The sequence below is a fragment of the Rhinolophus hipposideros genome, assembly GCF_964194185.1.
Source record: "Rhinolophus hipposideros genome assembly, chromosome: 9".
Lineage (NCBI taxonomy): Eukaryota > Metazoa > Chordata > Mammalia > Chiroptera > Rhinolophidae > Rhinolophus > Rhinolophus hipposideros.
In genome coordinates, this window is record NC_138055.1 from 50,848,837 (window position 1) to 50,875,638 (window position 26,802).

At 37.9% G+C, this 26,802-nt stretch overlaps 1 protein-coding gene and 1 pseudogene across 3 annotated transcripts in view; one reads left to right on the forward strand and one right to left on the reverse strand.

The window, feature by feature from the left end:
• The window catches only part of SPATS2 (spermatogenesis associated serine rich 2), a 100,137-nt gene that overhangs the window by 24,376 nt on the left and 48,959 nt on the right, over nt 1-26,802 (forward strand). For both annotated transcript variants that reach the window (XM_081061035.1, XM_081061034.1), the window contains exon 2: nt 25,585-25,850. In XM_081061035.1, the coding sequence (XP_080917161.1) occupies nt 25,826-25,850 (25 nt within the window). In that variant the 5' untranslated portion in view covers nt 25,585-25,825. The remainder of the gene's footprint in view (nt 1-25,584; nt 25,851-26,802) is intronic.
• LOC308502318 (coiled-coil domain-containing protein 90B, mitochondrial-like) lies at nt 555-1,318 on the reverse strand (annotated as a pseudogene). The gene has a single exon. The product of its transcript is annotated as a coiled-coil domain-containing protein 90B, mitochondrial-like (transcript).

Genomic DNA, 26,802 nt, shown 5'->3' on the forward strand with positions numbered 1-26,802 from the left:
TCGATAAAAAAGTAAAAATGGGAGAAATAAGAGTGTGTTTATTTTTTTAATTTAAAATTTATTGTTTTTATTGTTCATTGCAAAAAAACCCAAAACAGTCTCCAGCTATATGGTAAGTCACTTTTAAAATCCAAACAACTTTGCTGTTTTTATTTGAAAAGGTAATTATGCAGTAGTTGTCAGGAAAGTTGAATATAGTAACAAAGTATTTGGGCAGCAGATACCAAAGAAATCCTATATGATTTACACAGTTGTTAAGGCAAACACAAGAAAACTCTGGTTCAGTTTCTATGAACTATCAAAATGAGAATGAATCAAAAGGATAAAGACAAAATTAATCAGGTTTTGAATGGCAGCTTTTCAACATAATGAAGACACATAAACAGACAAAATACACCTTCTCATTCTAAAACATTTCTTTTTAGTCTACACGTACTTTGAATAATCTTGTATTAAGTTTTGCTGCAACTTTCAATGTTCAAAGTAAATCTATCCTGGTGAAGCTTCTAAGCAGTCGACAGCAGCAGCAGGGGCACAATATAGTCATTTCACTGCTACTTCCAGATTCTATAAAATTCCAGTGCTATTGCCCGGCAAGCAGACACTGAGGCTGCAAGATAACGAATTGTCTCAAGCTTGCTGGATTCTATTAGTGTTTTTAAAGATGCAATTTCAGTGTCAATTTTATTACTGGTCTCTGAAATAATACTTTTGATTTTGGTATCCTTTCTGGTAAATTCTGTGGTTGCTTCCATAAGTTTCTTTTCTTGATCTGTAAACATATCTGTTACTCTGCTCCTTTCTAGGTTGATGTCCAGTTTATTATCTGCTCTGGTTCAACTAGTTTCGTTTATCAGTTGTGGTTTAACTTGTTCTAATTCAATTTTCATTTTCTCATTCTCTGCCCTCAGATTTGCAAATTCACTTTTCTCTAGGATGACCATATCTTTTCTGATGGCGTCCAAATGAGCCATTAGCTGTTGTACTGTTATTTCCTTTGAGCTTGAGTGACCATCTCCTTATAGATAGCATCCAAGCTGACATTTGATAAAGTGGTTAATGCCGATACAATTGTTTCTGCTTGTGCTTTGTCAAATCCATGAGTTTCCAAGTCCCCAACCAATGCATGGGTATCAAAAGTTAATTTCCTTTGTTCTAAAGGAGTTACGTTCACTCGCCTCATGTCAAATCCTTCCTTGGTTGTGATGGTTAAGGAGTCTCTCCACAAGGCCAGTGAGAAATGCCCACAGGGGATTAAAGCCCTGCATTCCCCTCTGCTTTCAGATAGCAGGAGACACCAAGCCCTGCCTCTCCACATATCCTCAGTTTTCCCAAGAGTGTGTTTAAATAGTGCTGATGCGCAAGATGCAGTAGAGAGGGAAACAGTGGTGATGCAGCAGTGAGAATGGGTAATGGCGGGGCGACAGGGCTTGGGATTTGGTATCCACGGGGAGGCATTGGCCTCGGACAGGAGCAGTCAGTTCATCGACAGAAATGACCAGGAGGGAAGACAAGGCAAATGGAAACCGATGCTGGGAGTGGGGACGATTGCTTCCTATTTCACTGAGAAAATGGAAGGAAAGACGGCAGCTGAGAGTGACGGTGGAGGAGAGGTATCGATGGCTTGAGAAGAGAGGAAATGACATGAAATGGACCTATACGGGAGTGGGAGAATGAATGGATAAGGCAAAAGTTGTAGGATTGTCATGCTGAGGTAAGAGACCATTTGAAGTTACTGATTGTGACTTTTAAATGAGACTTTAGTATGGATGTGTGCGTGTGTGTTTCTTTTCAAAGCCATGTTTAACTGCACGGTGCAGGCACTGCATAGAGAGACAGTTGTATTTTTTATTTTTAACATGTTTTTTAGGGAAAATTTTAAATATATAGAAGTATATGTATACATTACACAGCTTCAACAAATATTAACTAATAGCAAAGCTTGTTTTATCTTTACCCTGACCTACATCCACCCTTCCATATTATTATTATTATTATTATTATTTTTTATTGGGGAATATTGGGAACAGTGTGTTTCTCCAGGGCCCATCAGCTCCAAGTCGCTGTCCTTCAATCTAGCTGTGGAGGGCGCAGCTCAGCTCCAAGTCCAGTTGCCATTTTCAATCTTTAGTTGCAGGGGGCGCAGCCCACCATCCCATGCAGGAATTGAACCAGCAACCTTGTTGAGAGCTCGCGCTCTAACCAAATGAGCCATCTGGCTGCCCCCTTCCGTATTATTTTGAAGCAGTCCCAGACATGATATTTTATGCATAAATATTTCATATTTTATCTCTAAGAGATATGGATGCTTACCAAAAACTACCATTACCATACCAAAAAATTTTTAGCAATTCCTTAATATAAAATATCCTATCAGTTTTCAAATTTCCAGTTTTCCCTTTAATGCCCTAAAGGGTTTAGTTGTTTGACAGGGAGTTGTGTTTTGCCAGGAAAGCATAATGAAGTGAGGGAAGGGGCAAGAGTGTAATGATGGACCTTGAACTCTAAGCTTAGGTGGGAAATGAGGACATGAGAGGGGAGTGGGATCAATCAATGGCTTGTCAGTCCTGTTGGGGTCAAAGTCTTGTTGGAGTTGGGGTGCCAAAGATAGGAAGTGGTGATTGGTGAGTGGCGTGCAGATGAAGTAGAGGTTGTGAAGGGACTATAGTTACTGTATTGACAAGTTCTAGGGTACTGACTAAGAGAGTGCGTGACTAATTTAGGGTGGAGGACAAATCATTGCATACAAGGAAGTCAAGGAACTGAGAGGTCTGAGTATCACAACAGTAAGCGAGGTTCCCATTGAAATCACCTGGAATTATGACAGCCCAGTGAGGTAGTAACTCAAATCTCTGAGGCTTGAGAAGTGATCCAGGCATATCCAGATGAATGTAACAAAGTGGAGTGGAGGAGGTGGTGGTATTGTCTAACAGAGCTTTTTAGGAAGGAACAGAGGGGAATAATCTGGAAGCAGAAATGAAGTATAAGGTGAGTACCTATCTCTTTTACCCCCAGGCCCAGTTGTATAAGTGGGAGCGAAAACTACTGATAGGACTGTGTAGAGAGCAGTGGCCTCAGAGCAATTAGATTTTAATTAGAGCAAAAAGGTGGAGGGATCATTCAGACAAGTTGAAGACACAGGGGATTTTGCTGATAAGTCTTAGAGGATATAGTGGAAAGATTTCAGGAACTGAGGAGTGGGAGAGGGAGGCAATTCATGGATACACTTAGCCATATGGGGATGAGAGTTTAGAGGATTTGGAATGACCCCAGAGTCCTGGGGTTTCTGGGACAAAGAGGGATAGAGATAATAATGAGATTAGTCGTGGTGTCTCAGTGCAGATTGTAGTGTAAGCAGATGAGTGATAGAGGTACTGGCAGAAGCTACAGAGAAAAGGGGTTCCTTTACTCCTCCTGCTGGTGTGCTTGTAGAGGCTGCAGGAAAGGCAGAGGCACGGGAGCCCGTTTCTCGCTCTTCTTCTGGAGTCCAAGTGGTCTGCAGTAAAATGCTGTTAATCCAGCTATTCAAAAACTAGAATTCCCTGTTCTATTCCCAGTTGTTTACCTGCCCTGCCTCTATTTTCTCCCCTTTCTTCCTGCAAACTTAGAGTAGAACATCTAGACGTGTTCAGTACCCTGCTCTTAAATATCTTAAATATCCTGGAAACTGGTCAGTGATGCTGTTAATCGCTTGCTGGGGAAATGACAGCAAATTACAATAAGGTATTGGGGAGGCTTAGCTTTAGGATTGGAAAGGGAAGAGGTTTCAGGGAGAGCTGGCTTTAGATTCCTTAAATATTAAATATGGCCAAGGACATAGAGGAGTTAGAAGAGGGAAAGAGTTTGACCTGTGTCCTGGGAGGGGAGAGTAAAGTATTGTTTGGAAGGAGGGAACCTGCCCAAGGACCTGTGTCCTGACAGGTTCTGAAAGAGCTGTTGCTGGATGGGAGACTCAGCTATTACTAGATGCATGCATTTCATGGAATATTTACTAGAACCTACCATGTGTCAGGCACTGGGCTAGATCTCACAATATCATGTTGAGCAACTAGACAGGTTCCTGCTTACATGGATTTTACAATCTAGCAGGAAAGACAAACAAGTTATAATTTAATGTGAATGCTATGATAGGAGTAGTTAGGGATCTTTGGAAGCCTGTAGTGAAAGCATTGAATTCGTCTCAGACGGGTGGGAGGGGAAGAGTGCAGGTTCTGGAGTTAGTGACATTTGAACAGAGACTGGAAAGTTGAGTTGGAGTTAGCCAGGCGAAGAGAACAGGGAGGAGAGTTACATGTCCAGCAGCCACCCAAAGTTAGTTTTGTTGTTGGCCTGATGGGACTTTCGAATGAGGAAGGATGATTTAGGTAGTTGTGGATTCTCTGTGGGAAGTGACCTTATTTCAAAATTTGTATAGGGCCTAAACTTTTTGCCCTCTGAGTAAGAGAGAACCTTTTTTTCTGCCTTTGGATGGCTCTCTGCTATCAGGACACAGAACCTAGACTACTACTTAAAATCAGCCTTATTATGGATTGAATAGACTTTTGCACACTGACCTCTTTTAGTTTACTTGGAAATGTGTGTGTGTGTGTGTGTTTACTCAATGTTCAAAAGATCACACACAAAACAGAACACATTTTATTCTTTAAAATTTGTTCTCAAACTGATTATGATTATATTTGATTTTTTCTTCTAAAAAATCAAACATTTGACAGTCTAGGAAAAAGTGAAAGAAGGTTAATTAAACTGCTGCTGAATAATTTAGGATGTCTTAGTTATTTCCTAGCATAGAGTATTAAAGCTTTTTTTCCTTAAAATGTTTAGTTGGAAGTGCTTATACAATGGAGAAAGTAATTACATTTTCAGAGTGAGTTATCTTGACCTCAGACCTCTTTGTTCTTCCTATTCCAGAGTACCTTCTGCTATTCTGCTGGGGCCAATTAGTTCTTAGCTCAGCTGTTCCAGCTTCTCTACGGAAATTGAGCTTAAATTAACTATATTTATAATCTGTGAACATCAGATTCCTTGTTTTCTTCTAAGAGCTAGAACATTAAATTCCCTGCCAGTGATCTAAAACACATTGAATGGTGTATCTTCAGATGCAAAAGATTTACTTTCTCTGAACTTAGGTCATGGTGTTTAAAAATGAAAAGACCTCGGGGCGGCCGGTTAGCTCAGTTGGTTACAGTGCGGTGCTCTTAACAAGGTTGCTGGTTTGATCCCCACACGGGCCACTGTGAGCTGCGCCCTCCACAACTCCATTGAAACAACTACTTGACTTGGAGCTGATGGATCCTGGAAAAACGCACTTAAAATTAAAATGAAAGTTAAAAAAAAAATTGAAGAGACCTTAGAAATAGCGGTTATTATCTCTTAGTGACGATGATTCTAGTTCTGCTGTCTGGGTACACACATTTAAAAACACTATAAATTAGTGTTTTGTCGCAGAAGAGGTAGTATGATTCCATGTCTCAAATTACTTAGTTATTAAAGAATATTTGTAACATAAGAAATTACATGCTAGTAAGCAGTAAATCATTTTGTGTGTGTGTGTGTAAATAAAAATTATTTCAAATAACACCTAGACTGGTATATAATTTGAAACACAATAATTGTTGCAATGTAATTGTATACATGTTAAATCAATCATGAAAATATTTTTTACTATGCCTAAGTCAAGTATGTCAGCTGGGGGAAGAAGGAGCCAGGTGAGCATAACGATACTGTTTGATATTATTTGGTTGGTAATATAGAAAGGCAGGCAAAGTTTGATCTCCCAGCATTTCAGGCTAGGGGCTTCAGGCGTGTTGTTGTCATTATCTATTGCTAAGGAACAAAACCACTCCAAACAGGATAAAACTCATGCTTCTGGGTGTTGGCTGGGCTCAGCTAGGTGATTCTCACATGAGTTCTGTCATGCACTTGTAATCACACGGGCCTGGAGTTGTCTACCACAGAGGCTTCCTTCCGAACTCACATGTCTGGCACTTGAGCATGGAAGTCCAAATAGCTAGTTGCTGGAATAGCTGGGGCTTCTTGAATCTCTCTCTCTATTTCTGTGTAGTTTCTCCAGCATAGGGGCTTCATGGTAGCCAGACTTCTTAAATGGAGGCTTAGGGCTCCAAAAGCACATGTGTGGGGTAAGGGAGCCAGAAAAGAGCTGTATTGTCTTTTATGATGTAAATTCAGAATCAGTGTCATTCACACTGCATTTTGTTCATTAGGAGTGAGTCACTAAGGCCAACGCCTATTTGAAGTGAAGGGAACTAGAAGCCCCCTCTGGCTGAGCAGTGTGTGAAGAGCATGCAGACATATTTCAGTCACCACAGTTTTCCCTTTGGCCACAAATTATTTACATTCCTCCTACTCGCAAAACATACTCAAGTCCCCCAGAGGCTTATCTAGTACAGCATCAGACTCAGGCTTGGGGTCCAGAGCTTGTCATCTAAATCATATCCAGGTGCAGATAAGGCTATTCGGATGTGGTTCCTTTGGTATAGCTCCTTGAATACCATTGCTTTCACTTTAAAGACTTGTAAACTAAATATGTGCATTATCTCCTCCCTACCCAGCCCCAATATGCAACAGTGGACAGGCATAAGATAACGACATTCCTGTTCAAAAATAAAGAAAAATGTAAGGAACACAATAGTCACTGGTCCAAAGCAATTCTGAAGTCCAACCAGGAACATATTACCAGTTCTTTGATCAGCCCTACTGCCTAGGAACCATTCTCCACAGCTCTGAGTTTTTCCCTCTGAATTATTCTTTTCGATAAAATGTATCTAGTGTTTGCTGCTGAGTAATTTTCTTAACCTGTTTCCTGCTCATAGAGGTTTGAGTGTGTGGGGTGTACCAAAAGCCTCTTTGCATTTTGTACTGTCTCTGTCGTTTTTACTCCAAGATAATAGTGTTTCTGAACATAAAATTCCCTGTGAATCTTTTGGAGGGATTCACTGTTAGACAAAAGCCACACGTTACACACTAATATAAGGCCTCTGCACCTCAGGCTCTGTAGAGGAGGAAAATGTTTTCCTCGACCTTTTAGGTACCTGGCTGGGTCTGAAAATTAAACTGATAAAAAAAGACAGAGGAGAAAGTATACAAATTAATGTGTTTTATGTGACATGGAGCCTTCATAAGTAAATGAAGACCTGAAGAAATGTTTAAACCTGAGTACTTTTGTGCTGGATTTGACGAAGAGTGGACAGTCATGAAGGAATTTGATAGGTTAAGGAGTATGAGGTGAGTATAAACTAGGGCAACTGAGCAAGGCCAGTTTGTGAGGATTCTTCTCTGTGTCCTTTGATGTTTGAGATAAGGATGCTCCATTTCCCCTGTAGAGGGAGGGAGGAGAGCACATCTCGCTTGAAGGTTTTGTGACTTGCTTCAGGGGAGAAGGGCAGAGGAAGGTCAGAGTGACCTTCCCGCTATGCCCTTTTCTCAAGCTCGTTCAGTTTAAAATATTCAGTATGCCAATGTGCTATATTTTGGGGTAGCGTGTCCTGAACCCTATCAACTCCCTTTAAGGCTTTTGTGGGTCAATGCCTTTAAGATTCTTAGAAGGCCTTTTGTTTGAAAAGATCTGTGAGGCACCACCTTCAATCTCTTTGGAGTCTAAACTGAGGGTAGGCAAACTGGCCACTGAGCTAAGATTTGTTTCAGCATTTGTGTTTAAAGGGTTGTAAAAAAACAAAACAAAACAAAACAATTTTCAACAGAGGCTGTAAATGGCCCTCAAAACCTAAAATATTCATCTGACCCTTTTACAGAAAAAGTTTGCTAACCCTTAGTATAAACAAAAGTTTAATTTTTAGGCCACGTTTCCCTGACACTGCCTTGGATTTGATCTTTGCCCAGAGGGTATTTCTTAATTTGAGAAACATTTGTTATATGGGGAAGCTGGGAATAAGAAACAGGTCTTTTTGTTATTTACTCTATATTCTGCTTGAAAATTATAGAATTCCTTTTTCTCATCTCTCTCTTCCTGCACTTTATGATACATATGTAAAACAAACAAAAGACAAACAACTAGTTGACACTTTTGACATTCTGCCTGGAAGTCTTCCTACCCAAATCCATCATTTCATTGGTTATATTTTCTATTTTCCATATTACCGCAGGTGACAGCTTTGCTAAATTTTCCCATCATCTAGTAAGATTCTCCTTTCCTTCAGCTTCCAATGAACACTTTCCTCACTTTCTTTTAAGCCTAGGATCAGCAACCCTTTTCTGTCCAGGGCCAGATAGCAAATATTTTAGGCTTTTTGGGCCATATGATCTCTGGCACACCTGTTCAACTCTGCTCTTGTAGTGAGAAAGTAGCCTCAGACAATATGTAAATGAATGGGTCTGGCTGTGTTCCAATAAAACTTTAGTTACAAAAACAGGAAGCAGGTTGAATTTTACTAATAGATTATAATTGGCTGTTTTATTTATTCATTTTTTTATTTTTTAAAAGATATTTATTAAAATATAGCTAATATACAATGTTATATTACTTTCAGGGGTATACCATAGTTATTCAACATTTATACACCTAAAGAAGTGATCACCATGATAAGTCCAGCAATCATCTGACCCCGTACCACACTATCACAATATTATTGACTGTATTCCCTATGCTGTACATTACATCCCCATTATTTACTTGTTTTATACCTGGAAATTTGGACCTCTTATTCCCCTTAATCTTTCTCTCCTCTTTTTTAATTTTTCAATTACAGTTGACATTCAATATTTTATGTTAATTTCAAGTGTACAGTATATTTGTTAGACATTTGTATAATTTAAGAAGTGATTCCCCTGACTAGTCTGGTACCCACCTGGAACTATTCATAGTTACTACCATATTATTGATTATATTCACTATGCTTTGCTTTACATCCTCATGACTGTTTTGTAACTACCAATTTGTATTTCTTCCTTCACTTTTTTCACCCTGTCCCTCAAAACCCCCCATCTATCACCCCGATAAATCTAGTACTCATCTGACACCATACATAGTTATTACAATATTATTGACTACATTCCTTATGCTATACCCTACATCCCCAGCTACTGTGTGACAATTAATTTGTACTTCTTAATCCCTTACCCTTTTTCACCCACCGCCAACTCTCCTTCCATGTGGCAACCATCAAAATGAACTCTGTATCTATGAGTTTGTTTCTGTTTCATTTATTTATTTTGTTGTTTAGATTCCACTTATAAGTGAAATCATAAGACAATTGTTTTTCTCTGACTTACTACACTCAACACAATACCTTTTAGGTCCATCCATGTTGTTGTTGCAGATGGCAAGATTTCATTCTTTTTTTATGGCTGGGTAGTATTCCATTGTATATATGTAACACCTCTTCTTTCCATTCAATGGACGGCTAGGTTGTCTTCAGATCTTGGCTATTGTAAATAATGCTGCAATGAACATACGTATACACATGTCCCCTTGAATTAGCATTTTGGGTTTCTTCAGATTAAGACTCAGAAGTGGGATTACTAGGTCCTTCTTTGTCTCTTGTTACAGCCCTTGTTATAAAGTCTATTCTGTTTGGTATAAGTATTGCTACCCCAGTATTTTTTTTCCTTTTCACTTTCATGAAATATCTTTTCCCATCCCTTTACTTTCAGTCTATACATGTGTCTTTTGATCTGAAGTTAGTATCTTGTAGGCAGTATATGTATGGGTCTTTTTTCTTTTCTTTTTAAAAAAGATTTTATTGGGGAAGGGGAACAGGACTTTTTTGGGGAACAGTGTGTACTTCCAGGACTTTTTCCAAGTCAAGTTGTTGTCCTTTCAATCTTAGTTGTGGAGGGCGCAGCTCAGCTCCAGGTCCGGTTGCCGTTGTTAGTTGCAGGAGGCACAGCCCACCATTCGTTGCGGAAGTCAAGGAGTCGAACTGACAGCCTTGTGGTTGAGAGCCCACTGGCCCATGTGGGAATTGAACCGGCATCCTTCTATGTTAGGAGCATGGAGCTCCAACCGCCTGAGCCACCAGGCCCGCCCGGGTCTTGTTTTCTTATCCATTCAGCCACCCTGTGTCTTTTGATTGGAGCAGTTAATACATTTACACTGAAAGTAATTTTTGATAGATATATGGTTATTGCCATGTTATTATTTATATTTTTGATGGTTTTTTGTTTTGTTTTTGTTTTTCATCTTAAAGCAGGCTCTCTAAGATTTCCTTGTAATACTGGTTTGGTGATGATGAACTCATTTAGCTTTTTCTTGTCTGGGAAGCTCTTTATCTGTCCTTCAATTCTACATGATAGCTTTGCTGGGTCATCTCGTTTGTAGGTTCTTGCTTTTCATCACTTTGACTATTTTGTGCCAGTCCCTTCTGGCCTGCAAACTTTCTGTTGAGAAATAAGTAGACAGTCTTATGGGAGCTCCCTTGTACATAACTAACTACTTTTTTACTGCTTTTAAGATTCTTTCTTTGTCTTTAACGTTTGTCATTTTAATTATGATGTGTCTTGGTGTGGGCCTCTTTGGGTTCGTATTGTTTGGCACTCTCTGTGTTTCCTAGACTTGAATATCTATTTCCTTTGCCAGATTAGGGAAGTTTTCCATCATTTTCTTCAAATAGGTTTTCAATTCCTTGTTCTCTCTCTACTTCTGGTACCCCAGTGATGCAAATGCTGGGGCACTTGATGTTGTCCCAGAGGCCCCTTAAAGTATCCTAATTTTTTGGATTGTTTTTTCTTTTTGCTGTTCTGATTGGATGTTTTCTGTTAACCTTATCTTCTAAATCACTGATTCGATACTCTGCTTCATCTAATCTATTGATTTCCTCGAATGTATTCTCATTTCAGTTATTGTATTCTCTATTTCTGACTGGTTCTTTTTAATGTATTTCCATTATTATGTTTCTTGTCTCTTTGTTGAAGTTCTCCCTGAGATCATTGAGCATCCTTGAGCATCTTTTGAACTCTGCATCTATTAGATTGCTTGTCTCCGTTTTGTTTAGTTCTTTTTCTGGAGCTTTGTGCTGTTCTTTCATTTGGGACATGTTTCTTTGTCTCCCCATTTTGGCTGCCTTCCTGTGTTTGTTTTTATGTATTAGGTAGAGCTGCTCTGCCTCCCAGTCTAGTAGAGTGACCCTATCTAGTTGATGTCCTGTGGGGCCCAGTAGCTTGGTCTTCCTGTTCACTAGAGCTGGGCGCTCCAGGTGTGTCCCTTGTATGGGTTGTGTGCGTCCTCCTGTTGTAATTGAGCTTTGGTTGCTGTTTGCACATCAATGGGAGGGATTGACCTTTGGGATGATTGGTTGTGAGGACTGGCCATCACTACAGTGGAGGAGTTGTGGTGCATGGGCTAACCCTATAGAGCAGGATTCACTTTAGCAGGGCTTTGCCCAGTCTGTCTTTTGGGAGTGTCATCCTTGGAGGCAGCCAGGTGATGCTCCAGCTCAATCTGAAGGTGGCCGCTGGGCATGCCAGCCCCAGGGCCTCCTGGGAGAGGACCTGCTGGAGGCCAAATTCAGCTGCAGCCTGCACCCTTCCCGGGGTTACCTGGCATGAGCTGCGAAAGCAATCTGTAGATGGCTACCATCTGTGCTGTAGTTGGAGGTACCTGGAGAGGCCATGCCGCCAACCAAGGCTGGCTGTTGCTAGTACTGGGCTTAGGGCTACTCAGCCAGAGGTTTGCGACATGCCGAATCCAGATGCTGCTTGTTTGGGTTTTGTGAACCTTTGAAAGAATTTAGGAAAGTCTGCAGCATGAGTCAAGGAAGGCGGTTTGTATGGAAAGCCACTGGAAGCGGCTTGGGTGTGCCTGAAAGTTAGGTGGGGTGGGGTCTCAGAATTTCCAGCGTGGGGCAAATGAATGGTGTTAGCCAGGCTGATGGAGACTCAGATATGGCGGATGCCTGCATGTCAGAAGCGGGGAGGGCTCAACAAAGACACAGTGGCCTCCGTCAGCTCTTCTGTCAGGGAGAAAGCTGACCCTTCAGCTCTCTCCCCAGAGCCAGACAACTCAGTTCCTCCCCCATGTGTTTCTGGCGCCTTTCCAGCTGTTGCTCCAGTGTTGGAGTTCAGAGTGAGTGAGTCCAGCAGCGAGTAAGTCCATGCACCGGCTCTTTAAGATTGTTGCCTGAGAGTGCGGCTGCCCTAGTCTCACTCAGTCAAGATCTCTGGTGGTTTTCACAACCAGAAGTTATGGGGACTTCTCTCCCTGGCACTGAAACCTTGGGCTGGTGAGCCTGGTGTGGCACGGGACCCCTCGCTCCTCTAGGGGGGACATCTGCAGCCGAGATATCCCTCCCAATTTTTAATGGTCACATATGGGTGTGGGACCAGTCCATTCTGCATCTCTGCCCATCCTGCCCATCTCGAGGTGGCTTCTTCTGTATATTCTTAGTCATAGGGCTTTGGTTCAGCTAGACTTCAGGTGATTCTCAATGGTGGTGATTCTGTAGTTTAGTTGTAATTTTAATATAGTTGGGAGAGGAAGTAAGCACAGGGTTTACCTCCTTTACCATCCTGACCGGAAAAATCTGTAGTTGGCTGTTTTAAATCTTTATTGACAAATTCCTTGAGGCTTTTTCTAACAGTGTCCTTAAAACCCTTTAGGCTTTTACTGACACTTTCAAGGCCCTTCTTACCTTCTCCTGCCATCCATTTCCAAAGCCAAACATTTTCACACACACACACACACACACACACACACACACACACACACATAAATGGAAACAACCCATTTCCTACACCAAAATCTGTCTTGGTTATCTGTTGTAACACACCTGCCAAAATTAGTGGTGTAAAAAAGCAGTCCCTCTTATCTTTTATGGTTCTGGTGTTTGAGCTTGGCAAGGCAATTCTTTCTCAGAGTTTCTCACAATGGTGTAGTCAGATGATACCTGGAGCTGGAATCACTTAAAAGGCTTCCTCACCAAAGTCTCTTAATAGCAGTTGGAGGCAGGTGATAGCTGGGCCTGGAGTCATCTTCAAGGATTCCTTATTCCCATGTCTAATGGCTGGGCTGGGAAGACTCAAAAAGCTAGCAGTCCTTAGACGTCTCTAACCCTATGAGGCCTCATCCCATAGTCTCTCCAGCATGAGAGCATTAAGGTAGCTGGATATCTTACGTGGTGATGTGGGACTGCAAAGTTGCCTGTCTTGGGAGAGCACCAGGCAGAAGTTTTATTCCTTTTATGACCCAACTTCTGATGTTGCTCAGTGACCCTTCTGCTTCAGTCTCTTCATGGGGAAGAGAATTAGACTCTACCTTTTAACTTTTTATTTATTTAAGTGTTTTTCCAGGACCCATCAGCTCTAAGTCAAGTAGTTGTTTCAATCTAGTTGTGGAGGGCGTAGCTCACTGGCCCATGTGGGGATTGAACCTGGCAACCTTGTTAAGAGCACCGCACTCTAACCAACTGACCTAACCAGCCGCCCAGACTCTACCTTTTGATGGGAGTTGGATCAAAGAATTTGCAAACATGTTTTAAAATGCCAAATGCCCTCACACATTTCAAAAAGTTTCGGAAGCTACTGGTAGAATGTAGTGATTCCTGCTTTGTTAGGGCAGGCTTTCTCTTCCCAGTTCGTGGGGGTGGAGGTAGGAGATTGCCTTCCTTCATTTAATGTTCAGGAATGGATTTGTTAAGAGCTGTGGAAGGAGACTTCACAGTAGCAAACACCTCTTTACTTCAGTAGAGATATAGGACCTGAGAGCTTTGGACTTGACATTTTTTTCCCTTTTGTATGAGAGTAGGCATAATGGTGCTTCCATCCCAAAAGAGAAAAAAGAAACAAAGAAAAAAAAATCTCTCAATAAAAATTTTACCATTTATAGATTTGTTTGAATTGATGAGTAACATTTTTGCAAAGGTTCAAAAGTATATGTGCCTGTTTGTCATTTACACTTTCAGTTGAATTAATTGACTAGCTTTTTTTATGCCTGTAAGGATACTTCTAAGGGAAATTTTGAAAAGGGGTTGGGTGATAGAAATAATTTTAAATTTGGGGACTCTAGAGCAGGTGGTAAAGTGGGTAATAAGAGATTTTGAATAGCATTAGGGAATGGTCTCTAGAATGGCTCCACTGCCTGACCTCGGCTGAAAAGACTTTGCTCACCTTATGTAGTGATCCGGCTCTGGAAGTGAAATATTCAGAAACATTGGTATTTTATGATACGTATTTTGTAGAGGCGATTGTGGTTTCTTTTTCTTTTTCTTTTTCTCTCTGTATAAAAGAAGGTGGCAGTGAATATGTTTTGCTTTGTTTATGGTCAAACAGGCAATGTGAATATTTTTGTGTTCTTTCCATTTTGTTTTCTTTTTCTTTCCATTTTGCTTCTTTTTTTGCCTTTCTCTCTAGATTTGTACACCATGAGAGATTCACTCAAGTTCTCTGATGATCTGAAATTAAAAGAAAAAGAAGATAGCTTAGTAAATAGAAAGTTGTTACAGAAATAGCTGTCTGCTATATACTCTTCCCACTTCTGGAAAGAACAAATGCCTGTATTGAATTATTTACCTGTGTTATTGTTTTTGGTATCCAGATCTATACATTGTTAAATTGGGAGTAGAGGGAAAAGCCTATTAACTTTTATTTTAAATGGTTCAGTTATGTTTTTTAGCTTGGTATTTGAAAAATACTGTTACAAAGCTTTGATAGAATCCTGCAAACACATGCTAATAACTTGTAGTGGTACAAGAACCTCAAGAAGAGTCAGTGAAGTAAGTTCTGGAATGAGTTACATTCCCAAGGAGGAGGATAATGCATATCCATCTTGAACTATTGAAAATGGTGAAGACTTCTCACTACAGGTCTTTAACTTCAGTTGCAACTTGGAAGTGGTAACGTATCCTTTTGGAATTAGCATTCTGTACCTTTTTCAGTTTTGTTTATCTGCATTCTCTTTCCTTTCAGTTGACACACATTACTACCTGAAAGGTTCCTGTTGATTTGGAAGGAGTAGAGGTGGAGAGAAAGAAGAGTTAACTTTTCATGTTTTTAAATCTGCTAGTATTACTTAACTAATTTCAACTAGATGAAAATGTATCTTTTAGAATATTTAATGTATGATATGCTGCATGCATTATGCATTCAGTTTAAGAATTATAGTAGCATTTCAAGAATAGTTATTTTTCAACTACATTGTTTTAGCTCACTTTTTCATCACATTTAGTTATAAGATGTAAATAAGCATTGTCCCTAATGAAAATTATATAGTAAAAAAAGGAATTATAGTAGCATGGATTTATGAATGACATGGACAAGCAGATTATCTGATCTAAATTGCTCTGTTCAATTTTGGGCAAAATAATTACTTACTAGAGCAATATTTTTTCTGGCATGTTCTAAGCCGTGAGAATGGTTTGAAAGGATCTGAATGAATGCTGAGTGTAAAGATTTTTGGTGGAACTTGATTTTTTTTTTTCTTTCATCAAAGTGTCAGGGGATTAGTTTGATCCTAAGAGAGGAGAAAAGCTGCTTTGTGAAAGCAGTAATTCCATAGAGACTAGTGGTTTTAGAGATATTTTAAATTTGGGCCTTAGAAAGCCAGATCTGAGCATTGACACGCTCTTTCCCAGCCCTGTATTAATGAATTGAAAATATGTTGTTGATTTTATGTTTAGTTTGTGTATTGATTTCTGGTTTGGGATTCTTTAAGCTGTATGTATATATTTGAATCAAGTTTATTAAAAATATTTAATCATTCTGTCCTTTCCACCTGACATGCAATAGAAGACAACTATTATTTTGAAAATAACAGATGTTAATATTTTTATGATTGTATAGAGGTTGACTGACAAAAAGTCTTTTGGATTAGAAAAAGCATTTGTCAAATGTAAATTTTTATTTCAATATGAAAATGTACCATCTATTTTATTGGTGACTGTAATTAACAAAAATCATTCAGATAAAAGATTCTAAGCATTTCTGAAATGATGAAGCTTTTGTTCTTGAGACTGTTTTATTTACTATGCATCAGGGGAAAAAAAGCAGCTGGAAATATCATTTGAAAGAATTCTTTTGTGAGTTATGGGCTCTTTCAAGAACTACCAGCTTTAACAATGACTGTGTCTCGTAGAGTCTTAAAAATTTTGGAACTGGAAAGAGATAAGAGAAAGTTTTGTCTCGCCTTCCTTAAATATATACATGAATGGAAAAGGATATTTCCTTCCCCTGAGCTTTTTCATTAAAATTTTCATTTTCCATGGTATCTACTACATGTTGTCGAAATTCATTGTTAAAAGATTCTTAAAAAGGCAAAATCCTGATTTTCATACGAACATAAAATGAACACATGTGAAGGATGTTATCAACTTGTTAATTAATGAGAGAACCAGTAAGATGTTAGAAGTAGTTCAAAGGAGAATTCAAAGTACCATCTGTCTATAATATCAAGAATGATGAAATGTGTTTACAGATTGATGCAAAGCTGGCCTTTTCCCCTTGACGTGGGAAATCATTTCTCCCTCCACTGGACAGAATCATTTGCTTGTGTATGGACAAGAATTCTTTGCATTGCTATCAGTTATCTGCAATTTACAGTTATAAAATAGCTCAAAGATCATAAAAGATACAAACCCTATAGAATCAGAAAACTAGGAAGGGTCTGCATTACAAATGCCTAGTTTTTCATTGAAGATGCCCAGTAATCTTTTTGGACCATTTGAAAGTTTTTCACAATTTCCCCCATATCATAAAAGGACAAAAGAAATGAGTCTGTATTCTGGTTTTTGACAACAGTATAATGTCTTTTAGTCTTAGGGCCTTGCTGTTTTCTTGTAAATAAAATCAGTTTTCAAAGTGAAAGAAAGTTAAGCTATTCTTAGCTGGATATTTTCTGACATTTTAACTCACATAGAACACTTCCTCAGATTGGTGTTGAAGTTTGGACAAATACTTAAACTAGTTTCAAATGGTTAGGAAACAAGTTCTGTAAGACTACTGACAGCCTACTAATTTTGTAGAAATTTAACTAGTAAAGAACAGTAGTAATAATTTGAAGGTAGGTGAAACTCTCCTGCCCTATTTTAGTCCTTAAAAGTACATACTAACTTGTTAGAACTTGAGCAACTTCCCAATGTTAAATACTTTTTATGTGGGTAGTTGAACCCATAGAGCAGAGGGCACAGAGTTGGCATTATCTACTCCAAATTCATGCTGTCGCATTTTAACTGTACCTTTGCTGCATTATGATCTGTTTTTCCCCTTATATTTCTTCCCTTGCACAGCCCTGATTTTGAAGCGCTAGTGTGGTATAGTGGAAAAATTTAATTTGTAGACTCATAGACCTGGGTTTGAATCGCTACCCCACCACTTACTAGCTCTTACCAGTTATTTGATCTTGGGAAATTCTCACAATCTCAAGTTCTTTAATTAAGTGAATAATAAATACCAAACAGGATTACATGAAATCTGTATATAAAGGATGTCATAGTGCCTGGTACACGGCAGGCAGTAAATGTTCGCGTTTTCTTATCTATTCCTCTCAAACCCTCAAGCTTTCCTGCTTTCTGTCCTGTTTCCATTACCAAAACAATTGCAGGCATTTGGTATGACCTCCCTCATTTCCCTCTTTTATCTCTGTATTTCTTCTTGTCTTGTTTCAGAAGTATGTGTCTTTTACCTCACAGGGTTGTTGTGAGGATCGATAAGATAATGTGTATGAAATTACTTAGTACATTTCCTGGCATTAAATAAAGATTAACTGAATCTGAATGTAGGTTAATTTTATCTTTGATTACCTTTCTAGCTTGCCTTTCCTTTATTTCTGCAACTATTATCCTCTGTAGTATGTTTAATCTTTCCTTCTCCTTTTTGAAAGAGTATTCAAATGAAATACACCTATTATGGGGATAAAACCCCTTTTGCTTGGCCTTGCTAGAACTCTGACTAATACCCTATTTCTTTAATTTCTTTAATGTCAAACTTCTCAATTGAATAGTTAAGGGGTTTGGCCTCCACTTTTTCATCACCTGTCCTCACATTAAACTCCTGTATTCTAATATACTATTCTCTTCTGAATCTGAAACAGTGGCAGCCGCCCACTCAAGCTCACATAAGGCTTAGAATGTAGTAGGCTTTCAATGAATATTATTAATAGTTGAATAATGAATGAAATAAGAAGGTTTAAAGTTCTGTCACTGAGAGCTCTCTAATGTTTTCAATCAATGGGTTTAAAGAAATCTGATAAGAAACTTTTATACCTGAATTCAATCTAACTGGACGCTCATGTATATAACATGAATATTGTTGTTTTCTGAGAAACCTATGGTTGGTATCAAGTCCTAGAAATAAATTTTAAATAGTATGTTTTAGAGAGTTTAACTCTCATGGCGAATTTATTAGCAAAAGCATCTTTTCTGCTTTTTCCTATCAAGAGAACTCAGACGATTGTTTTTCCAGTACAGTGATACTCAGACCTTGGTTCTTGAGCCCCATGTAGGCCTTTCAGCGGCCATCTTCTTCTAAGACCTCCATATTAACCAGACGATGACAGGGTCACCATGCTGCCCTTTTGGTTAATGATAATACCTCATACGGCACGAGAGAATCATATTCTTTTAAATACTACAGTCGCAGCTTTGGTCAGTTGGATTTCTTTTTTGCCATTTTAATAAGTAGACTTGTTGACAGTTAATATTTTCACTTCATCTGTCTAGTAGATAGCATTAATTTGCCAAAAATTATTAGAGCAAGTTTTCTTTGATTTTTGTAGAAGTCCTCTTATCCATTGTTATTCTATCTTATACAGTTTACTGTTCATTGGAAAAGTTGGTTAAAGCAGGAAATAAAAATGACACATACATACCATAAGCATTTTATTTTTGCTCAAAACAAGTAAATGTATATTTATGCACCAACCTTATGATGCATTAAGTATGAGTTGGCTGATTAGCATTCTTCATCTTTTCGGCATTAATTACACCCTGGGATGCAGTGCTTGCAACTTCCAATTACAGTTTATCTAAGTGGAGTGAGAACTCTTAGAGACTTGAAGCAATGAATATAGACTCATCTTAGTTTTTAATTTTTCCCCAAGCTTATTTATGTGTTTCACCACGCTTAAATTGAGAACAGTTTTTCAAATGATTTATATGTCATAGTTTTTAAAGAAATAGCAACTTCTTTTACATTCATAGTTCTTTAATGTACTTAGTATTTCATTATAATTATGTATTTGTAATTACGGGCACAACTGGCATTGAGTAGGTTTGAGAACAAATACATCAGACTCCGTGTAGTGTGGTGAGAGCACAAATGGTCAGCGCATGGTAAAGGGAATGGAGAATATCAGGTAAATTGTCATGTTAAGAAGTAAAAGGATGTCTTTAGTCTTTAGATTTTCTAATTTTGTGTGTGTCTATTTGGTAACTTGTGTTTTTCAGGAAATTTGTTCTCTAAATTTTCAAATGTATTTACATAAAGTTGTCTGTAAGAGCTACACTGATTCTTTTTTTAAAATTCCTGATATTGTATTTGTGCTTTATTTCTTTTTTCTTTTTTTTATGCTTTTTATCTTACTACATTAAAAAATTTTTAAATTAGTTTAAAATACACATAACATGAAACTGACCATTTTAACTATTTTAAAGTGTACAGTTCAGTGACATTAAGTACTTTTAACACTGTTGTGCAATCATCACTACTATTCATCTCCAGAACCATATCATCTTCCCAACCTGAGACTCTGTCTGTACCCATTAAACACTGATTTCTCATTCTACTCTCCCCACATCTCCTAGCAACTACCATTCTACTTTGTCTCTATGTACCTCATATAAGTGGAATCATACAGTGTTTGTCTTTTGTGTCTGGCTTATTTCATTTAGCATAATGTCCTTAAGGTTTATCCATGTTTTAGCATAGGTCAGAATTTCCTTCCTTTTTAAGGTTGAATAATAGTCCATATTTCATAATTTATTTTTATTTTCATTGGGGAAGGGGAGCAGGACTTTATTGGGGAACAGTGTGTACTTCCAAGACTTTTTTCTAAGTCAAGTTTTCCTTTCAATCTTAGTTGTGGAGGGTGCCGTTCAGTTTCAAGCTGTTGTCCTTTCAGTCTTAGTTGTGGAGGGCGCAGCTCAGCTCCAGGTCCAGGTGCCATTCCTCGTGTCGAACCGGCAGCCTTGTGGTTGAGAGGATGCGCTCCAACCAACTGAGCCATCCGGGAGCTCAGCAGCAGCTCAGCTCAAGGTGCCGTGTTCAATCTTAGTTGCAGGGGGCGCTGCCCACCATCCATTGTGGGACTCAAAGAAGAAACGAACTGGCAACCTTGTGGTTGAGAGCCCACTGGCCCATGTGGGAATCCAACCGACAGCCTTCGGAGTTAGGAGCACGGAGCTCCAACCGCCTGAGCCACCGGACCGGCCCCATATTTCATAATTGTTTATCACAAGTATTGGCACATAGTAAATTCACATTAAACACATACTAATTGATCAGTTAATAATTTTTTTTTAGTTAACGGGTATTAGAAATCACTTTCTACATACATGGAATCTACTTTTATGGGTTAGAAATGATGAATAAAGTTGCTCTTAATTGCCTTGTTTTGTTTTTGCCTAATAGCTGCCTCTATTCCCTTGCCCTGCTTGTACATCTGTGCTTTGAGGAGATGGGAGGAATGGAGTTTATATATGTGTGTGTGTGTACGGGGAGGGGATGAAATGATCAGTATTGTTTAAAATGATTATTGAAGAATTTATGTTGCTGAGGATAATTTGGCTTGATTGGATTTGGGCTATAGTCACCTGCATGAAGAGGAGCGGACATCCAGACAGCTCTAACCACCCAGCTAGCAGTGAAATAGGAAAAGACAAACAAATACGTATTCCTCCTCTGCTCCTTCTGAGCCCCATCTCTTCCACACTTACAGCTGCCACTGATGACTAATGTTAAACAATTTGGACGGTCCTGTGTCTTTTCATAGTAGTAAAGAGGAGTTGTGGTATCACATGGTTTCTGATTTTCTACTTAGAATGTATTTTAAATTTCCAGAAATTCTATTTTGTTCCAATTCCAATTCTATGTTGTTTCAAGTTGAGGTTTTTATTAATAAAAAAGAATTTATTGATTTTTCTAAGTGAAAAGAAAACTACTTTTTCCAAGTAAGTTTATGGTGATCAGTCCTTGTAATTACGGGAGAAATTTTTGCTTAAAAGTGGCATATGGATCAAAAAGTTAATGCCAATGAGTAAAGACATTTGTTGAGAAAACAGATTTTGAAAATGTCTCACATTCACCTTTTGACCTAAGGAAATAATCTTTTTTGTTCCCAATTGTTTTTCAGAATATATCAATGCATTAATTTGGGTCTCTCTCCTTTTTCCTATTCCTTTCTTTATAAAGCTAGTGAGAATATTTATTGGCATACTGATGATATTGTAGAATAAGAAGTCTTGGTTACTTTCTCACATCCAAAACCCTTTAAAAAGCAGAAAAAGATATTTGTAATATTTGTAAATATTTTTGTTTGTAACTTCCCATTTTCTTGTTTTCAGTTGTTCTATAGGTCTAGAGAGTTAGCGTTTGTAGGTTATTATTGACACATTTTTTTGAACCTGTTGATTGGGTTTCTGAATTGGAATATTTAGATTCAATGGAGGGTTTTCAGCGTTGATTTAATTTACTGGGAAGGGGTCTTTAAAAAGAGTATTAAAATTTTTTCAAACAGATGCTTATGCAGTTCCAGTGTCAAAAAAAAAGGTAGATTGAATAGTTTTTCTTACCTGTTTCCATTTATTTTTCAGTTTCCATTGCTCAATGTATCATCATTATTGCTAGTTTGTTATCCTTTCAGATATATAATATGTATGTATAAATATATTCTTCTCCCCCATCATATTCATTTAACAATATATCTTACTATATCAACATATAAAGAACTTTCTCTCTTCTCAAAAACATTTGCATAGTATTTTCTTGTATGGATGAACCATAAGTTATTAAATTAGTGTCCTATTGATGGATAAGTAAGTTGTTTCCAATCCTCTTAAAAATAATGTTGCATTGGGTAACTTTGAGCCATCAGTTCACACATTTGCAGATATGCTTGTAGTGTAAATTCCTAGAAATTACCTTGCTGAGTTTAATAGTATATGCATTTTTAAGTTTGATAACTAATGTCTAGTTGTCTTCTACAGGTATAGTACAAATTTACATTCTCACTTAGATGTGGGGGAACCTGTTTTCCACAATCTCACTACCGGTGTATGTAATAACCATTTTGGATATTTGCCAGTCTGAGGATAAAAACTGGTGTCTTAGTTTTAATGTGCATAAAATAGGTTAAAGTATTTTTTAGTTTAAATATACACATATATGGTATAAGAAGTCAAACAGTATCATGAGGCTTATAATAACTTTAAAAAATAGTCTTTAGTGTCCGTTCCCCCCATTCCCTATTCTAGCTTTCCAGGGGTAATCATAAACATTTCTTATGGTATTCTTCTCCGTATTTCTGAATAACAAGGCAGTACTGACTGATATTTTCATCTTTTCAGGGGCAACCCTATTATGGAAGATGAGAATTTAGTTTTCTTATGTTTTCTTCCCTCCTCATCCATGCCTCCTCTTTCCCTGGTTCCATTGATATAGGTAGATTTTGTAACAATCTGTATTTTAAATTTAAAAATAACTATAAGTACCTTTAGGTATAGCCCAATTAATTATTTGTTAGCATGTCAAGTCATTATAATGCATGGCAATGTGAAAAGTTTTATACCCCAAGACTTGAAAACTGTACCCTCTTGAGAGTGCCATTTGTCTATATTTGCTTTCTTTGTGCTTTTGTTGTCATAGCTAAGAAATCATTGCCAGATCCAATGCAATGAAGCTCTTTTTCTATGTTTTCTTTTAGTTTTAGGTTTTTAAACCATTTTGAGTTAATTTTTGTATATGATGTAAGGAAAGGGTCCAATTTCATTCTTTTGCATGTGGACAGCCCGTTTTCCCAACACCATTTGTTGAAGAGACTTCTTTCCCCATTGAGTGGTCTTGGTGCCCTTGTCAAAAATCACGACCATATATGCGAGAGTTTATTTCTGGGCTCCCTATTCTGTTCCATTGGTCTAAATGCCTATCTTTATGCCAATACCACACATTTTTATTACTGTAGCATTGTAATATGTTTTGAAATTAGAAGGTGTGAGGCTTCCAACTTTGTTAATCTTTTTCAAGATTATTTTGGCTATAAAAGGTCTATTCCTGAAATGAAAAAATTATCTACATAACACAATATTTATCATTTTAACCATTCATAAGTGTATAAATCAGAGGCATTAAATACATTCACAGTGTTGTGTAACTATCTCCACTCTCTACCCAAATTGTTTCATCATCCCCAACAAAAACGTTGTATTCATTAAACAATAACTCTCCCTTTCCTATTTCCCACAACTCCTGGGATCCTCCCTTTACTTTCTCTTTTTCTCGTCCCTTTTTAACCCATTCTGATATGTATAGAAAAACCTTATGCCTCTTTTGTTGTGATTTGAAATGAAAAATAAATATAACAATTAACGATAAATAAAATAATAGTCTCAGGGTGCCTAGGAACCAGCAGCATATGTTTGTAAACCTGGTGTGACGGGTGAGGTTTACGACCATGGACTTCTTTGGAGCAAAACTAACTGAAGATGAAATCAGATTCATTGTTTTATTGTTTTCTTAGCTTTAAGCTCTAGCTCATGGAAGTAACTATTCCCAGTTTGACCATTTTGAATTTGCTTTGCTACTTAATAAGCAGCAATAAATTAATATAAACAGATTTAATCCTTTTTATTTCCTTTTTAATACGTCCATCTATTGATAACTAGTTTTCCCACACTTCAGGCTTTAGTTTAATCAATGCAAAGAGGTATTACATATACCTGTACGTTTTGTTCCCATTTTGGAAAAATGCTTGACTGAATGGTTTCTTATGTATAAAGGAGTGGCTTGGTCGAGAATATCCTTTGGTGTTTTTTTTTCTCTTTAGATTTATTTTTTTTAAGGGGAACAGGACTTTATTGGGGAACAGTGTGTACTTTCAGGACTTTTTTTCCAAGTCAAGTTGTTGTCCTTTCAGCCTTCGTTGTGGAGGGCGCATCTCAGCTCCAGGTCCAGTGGCCATTGCTAGTTGCAGGAGGTGGAGCCCACCATCCCTTGCAAGAGTCGAACCGGCAACCTTGTGGTTGAGAGGACTCTCTCCAACCAACTGAGCCATCTGGGAGGCAGCTCAGCTCAAGGTGCCATGTTCAAGCTTAGTTGCAGGGGGCGCTGCCCACCATCCCTTGCAGGATTTGAGAAATCGAACTGGCAACCTTGTGGTTGAGAGTCCACTGGCCCATGTGGGAATCGAACCAGCAGCCTTCGGAGTTAGGAGCACGGAGCTCTAACCGCCTGAGCCACCGGGCCGGCCCCTCCTTAGTTTTTACAGAAAAAATTTTAAAGTTTTTGAGTTACATGTACAGTAAAATGCACAAATCTTAAGAGTACAACTCAGTTAATTTTTACATGTGTAAATACCCATGTAAGTACCATCCAAATCAAAATATAAAACATTTTACCCCTCAGAAAGTTCTTTCATGTTCATTCTCAGAGGATACCCTCCCTCCAGAGAAGGGATGTCCTGACCCTTTTATCATAATGATATATCTGTCTCTAGTCAGATCTTTTTGTCTTAAAGATCTGAATTTCATTCTTCTAAAATTTCATAAAATGTTTTCTATCAGGCACACTCTATCCAGTGGTAAATCCCATGTATTTCCATAGGCTTTGGCTGATTCTCCCAATTTGGCTCAATACTCTGGAAGATGGTAAGCCCCAGAAGTTCACTCTTCCCTATCTTAGTTCTCATAGTGCTTTGTAGAGGCTCTAACTCTTGGTAGATTTAAAAAAAAAAAATTTCCCAGGGCTATCTACTTGTCTCTTCATTTTCCTCCTTCCACATTGGAAAGTATTTCATATAAAGTTACTCTCATTTCCTTCTTGGATTGCATTTTGTAAAATGTTTTTCCTATCAGGTGTCTGGGTATAAGAGTTCTGTGCTCCTCATCATGCTTTCTTTACCCAGAAATCTTTAGTGTGTATTTTTTAAATGTTTAATAATATGGAAAAAATATTATTTGTATCTTTACAACTTACAGAAGCTTCCTGCAGTATCGACTAATCCAAATTTTGATGTTTCCGATTTCCTTACTAAAATTCCTTTGTGCCCTCCCCAAGTTTCTTGCAGCTGTATTTGAGCTGGGGAACCTGAGGAGATATTAGATATAGGAAATTCTAGAGGAAGAGAAAAGACCCTTGATTTGGGCAGGAAAAGCTGTTAGTAAGAATGATCTTACGGAGTGGTAAGAGGTAATATTTTAGTTCATGAAGCAGAGATGGGGATAAGATATTTGAGGTAGATACTAAAAACATGACTAAGAAAACATGCTTTCTGAACTAAGATGATTTGATTCTGAGATTGAAGTTTCTAAAGCAACAAAATATTGCTATTTACAGCTATATTATTTTCAGAGTACTTTTAGTGACTAGTTTTGTTTAAAAAATACAAAATAAAACCTGTGGATATCTCTTAGAATTTTCGTACAGATAGCTATTACTGAACAGTGAATATGTGTGTGTGTGTTTTTCCTCCAGAATCTCCCTGGAGAAAGAGACGTGAATGTCTGCAATGATACTTCCTGATGTGAAGTTGATAGAGAAGAAAAGGAGATCACCAGCTAGAGAGCAGAATTTTGAATAACCAGGATTTTGTATTTATCACCTCTAACTACAGACTTCTCTTGCCTACCTTTAAATCAGAGATAACTTCAATCAGAACCCAGACAAGGCAAAAGAATATTTTTCTTCTGTATCTTTCGAGATCAAAGAAACTGCAATGTCTCGGAAACAAAACCAGAAGGGTAAGATTATACTCATATGTGGGCATAAACGGTTAAAAGCATAGTTTTGGAGTAATGATCACCATTTATATCTATATTAAAAAAAAACATTCTCTTAATGTGTTTTGAATGGTTATAGTTTCCCTCACCCAGTGCAGTACTACTGATAGTTATAACTTTTTGTCATGACAGCAGTTAATTTTAGAAGAGTACAAAACATTCACAACTTTATCTGTTGTCTCCTTAATTATTAAAGTATCTGTGGATGTTACATTATAGCTTTGTGTATTACTAGTTTGGAAACTAATTCATATAAAAGTTACTCTTCTAGTCTTATAAACCTAATAAATTGGAATATACTTGCAGGAAAGCCAAATGCATCTTGAAAATGCACTTTTTGGAGAGTGAACGTATGTTATGGGGAGTGGTAGGAAATAATTTACTGCAGGATATTCTATGTCCTGTGAGTTGATGTTTCATTGGAGACGGGAAATGAAGCAAGAGTAAATGCTTCTAGTTTTTGATACCTTCTTTAGCTTTCTTTCTGGGATTATTATTCTAGCTTCTTGTCTAAAGTAATATATAAGGTTCAAAGAGTAAAGAAATACCAAAAATAGTTATAAAGAGGGAAGGACAACAAAGACTCTATCAAATCACTTTGCCAGCTTTCTGCAAAAACTTAGAGGGACAAATTTAATAATAACACTAGAACTATTATACAGAACTGGAATATATTTGTGAGACGAATGACCATATCTACTCTGGCTTTCCCCTCCCCACCTCATTCAATATAATTTTCAATTTAAAGTTAATGTTCTTTAATTCAAAACAAAGCTCTAGGTGTAGGTCTCATGTTAAATATGGAGGGAATGCTTTTAAACTTAATTTTGACTTGGAGTTCAAAAACCTCATCCTAAGAAAACGATAAAGCAAGGCTCCTTGTGGGTTTGACAACTGTAGTTTCACTGTAGAT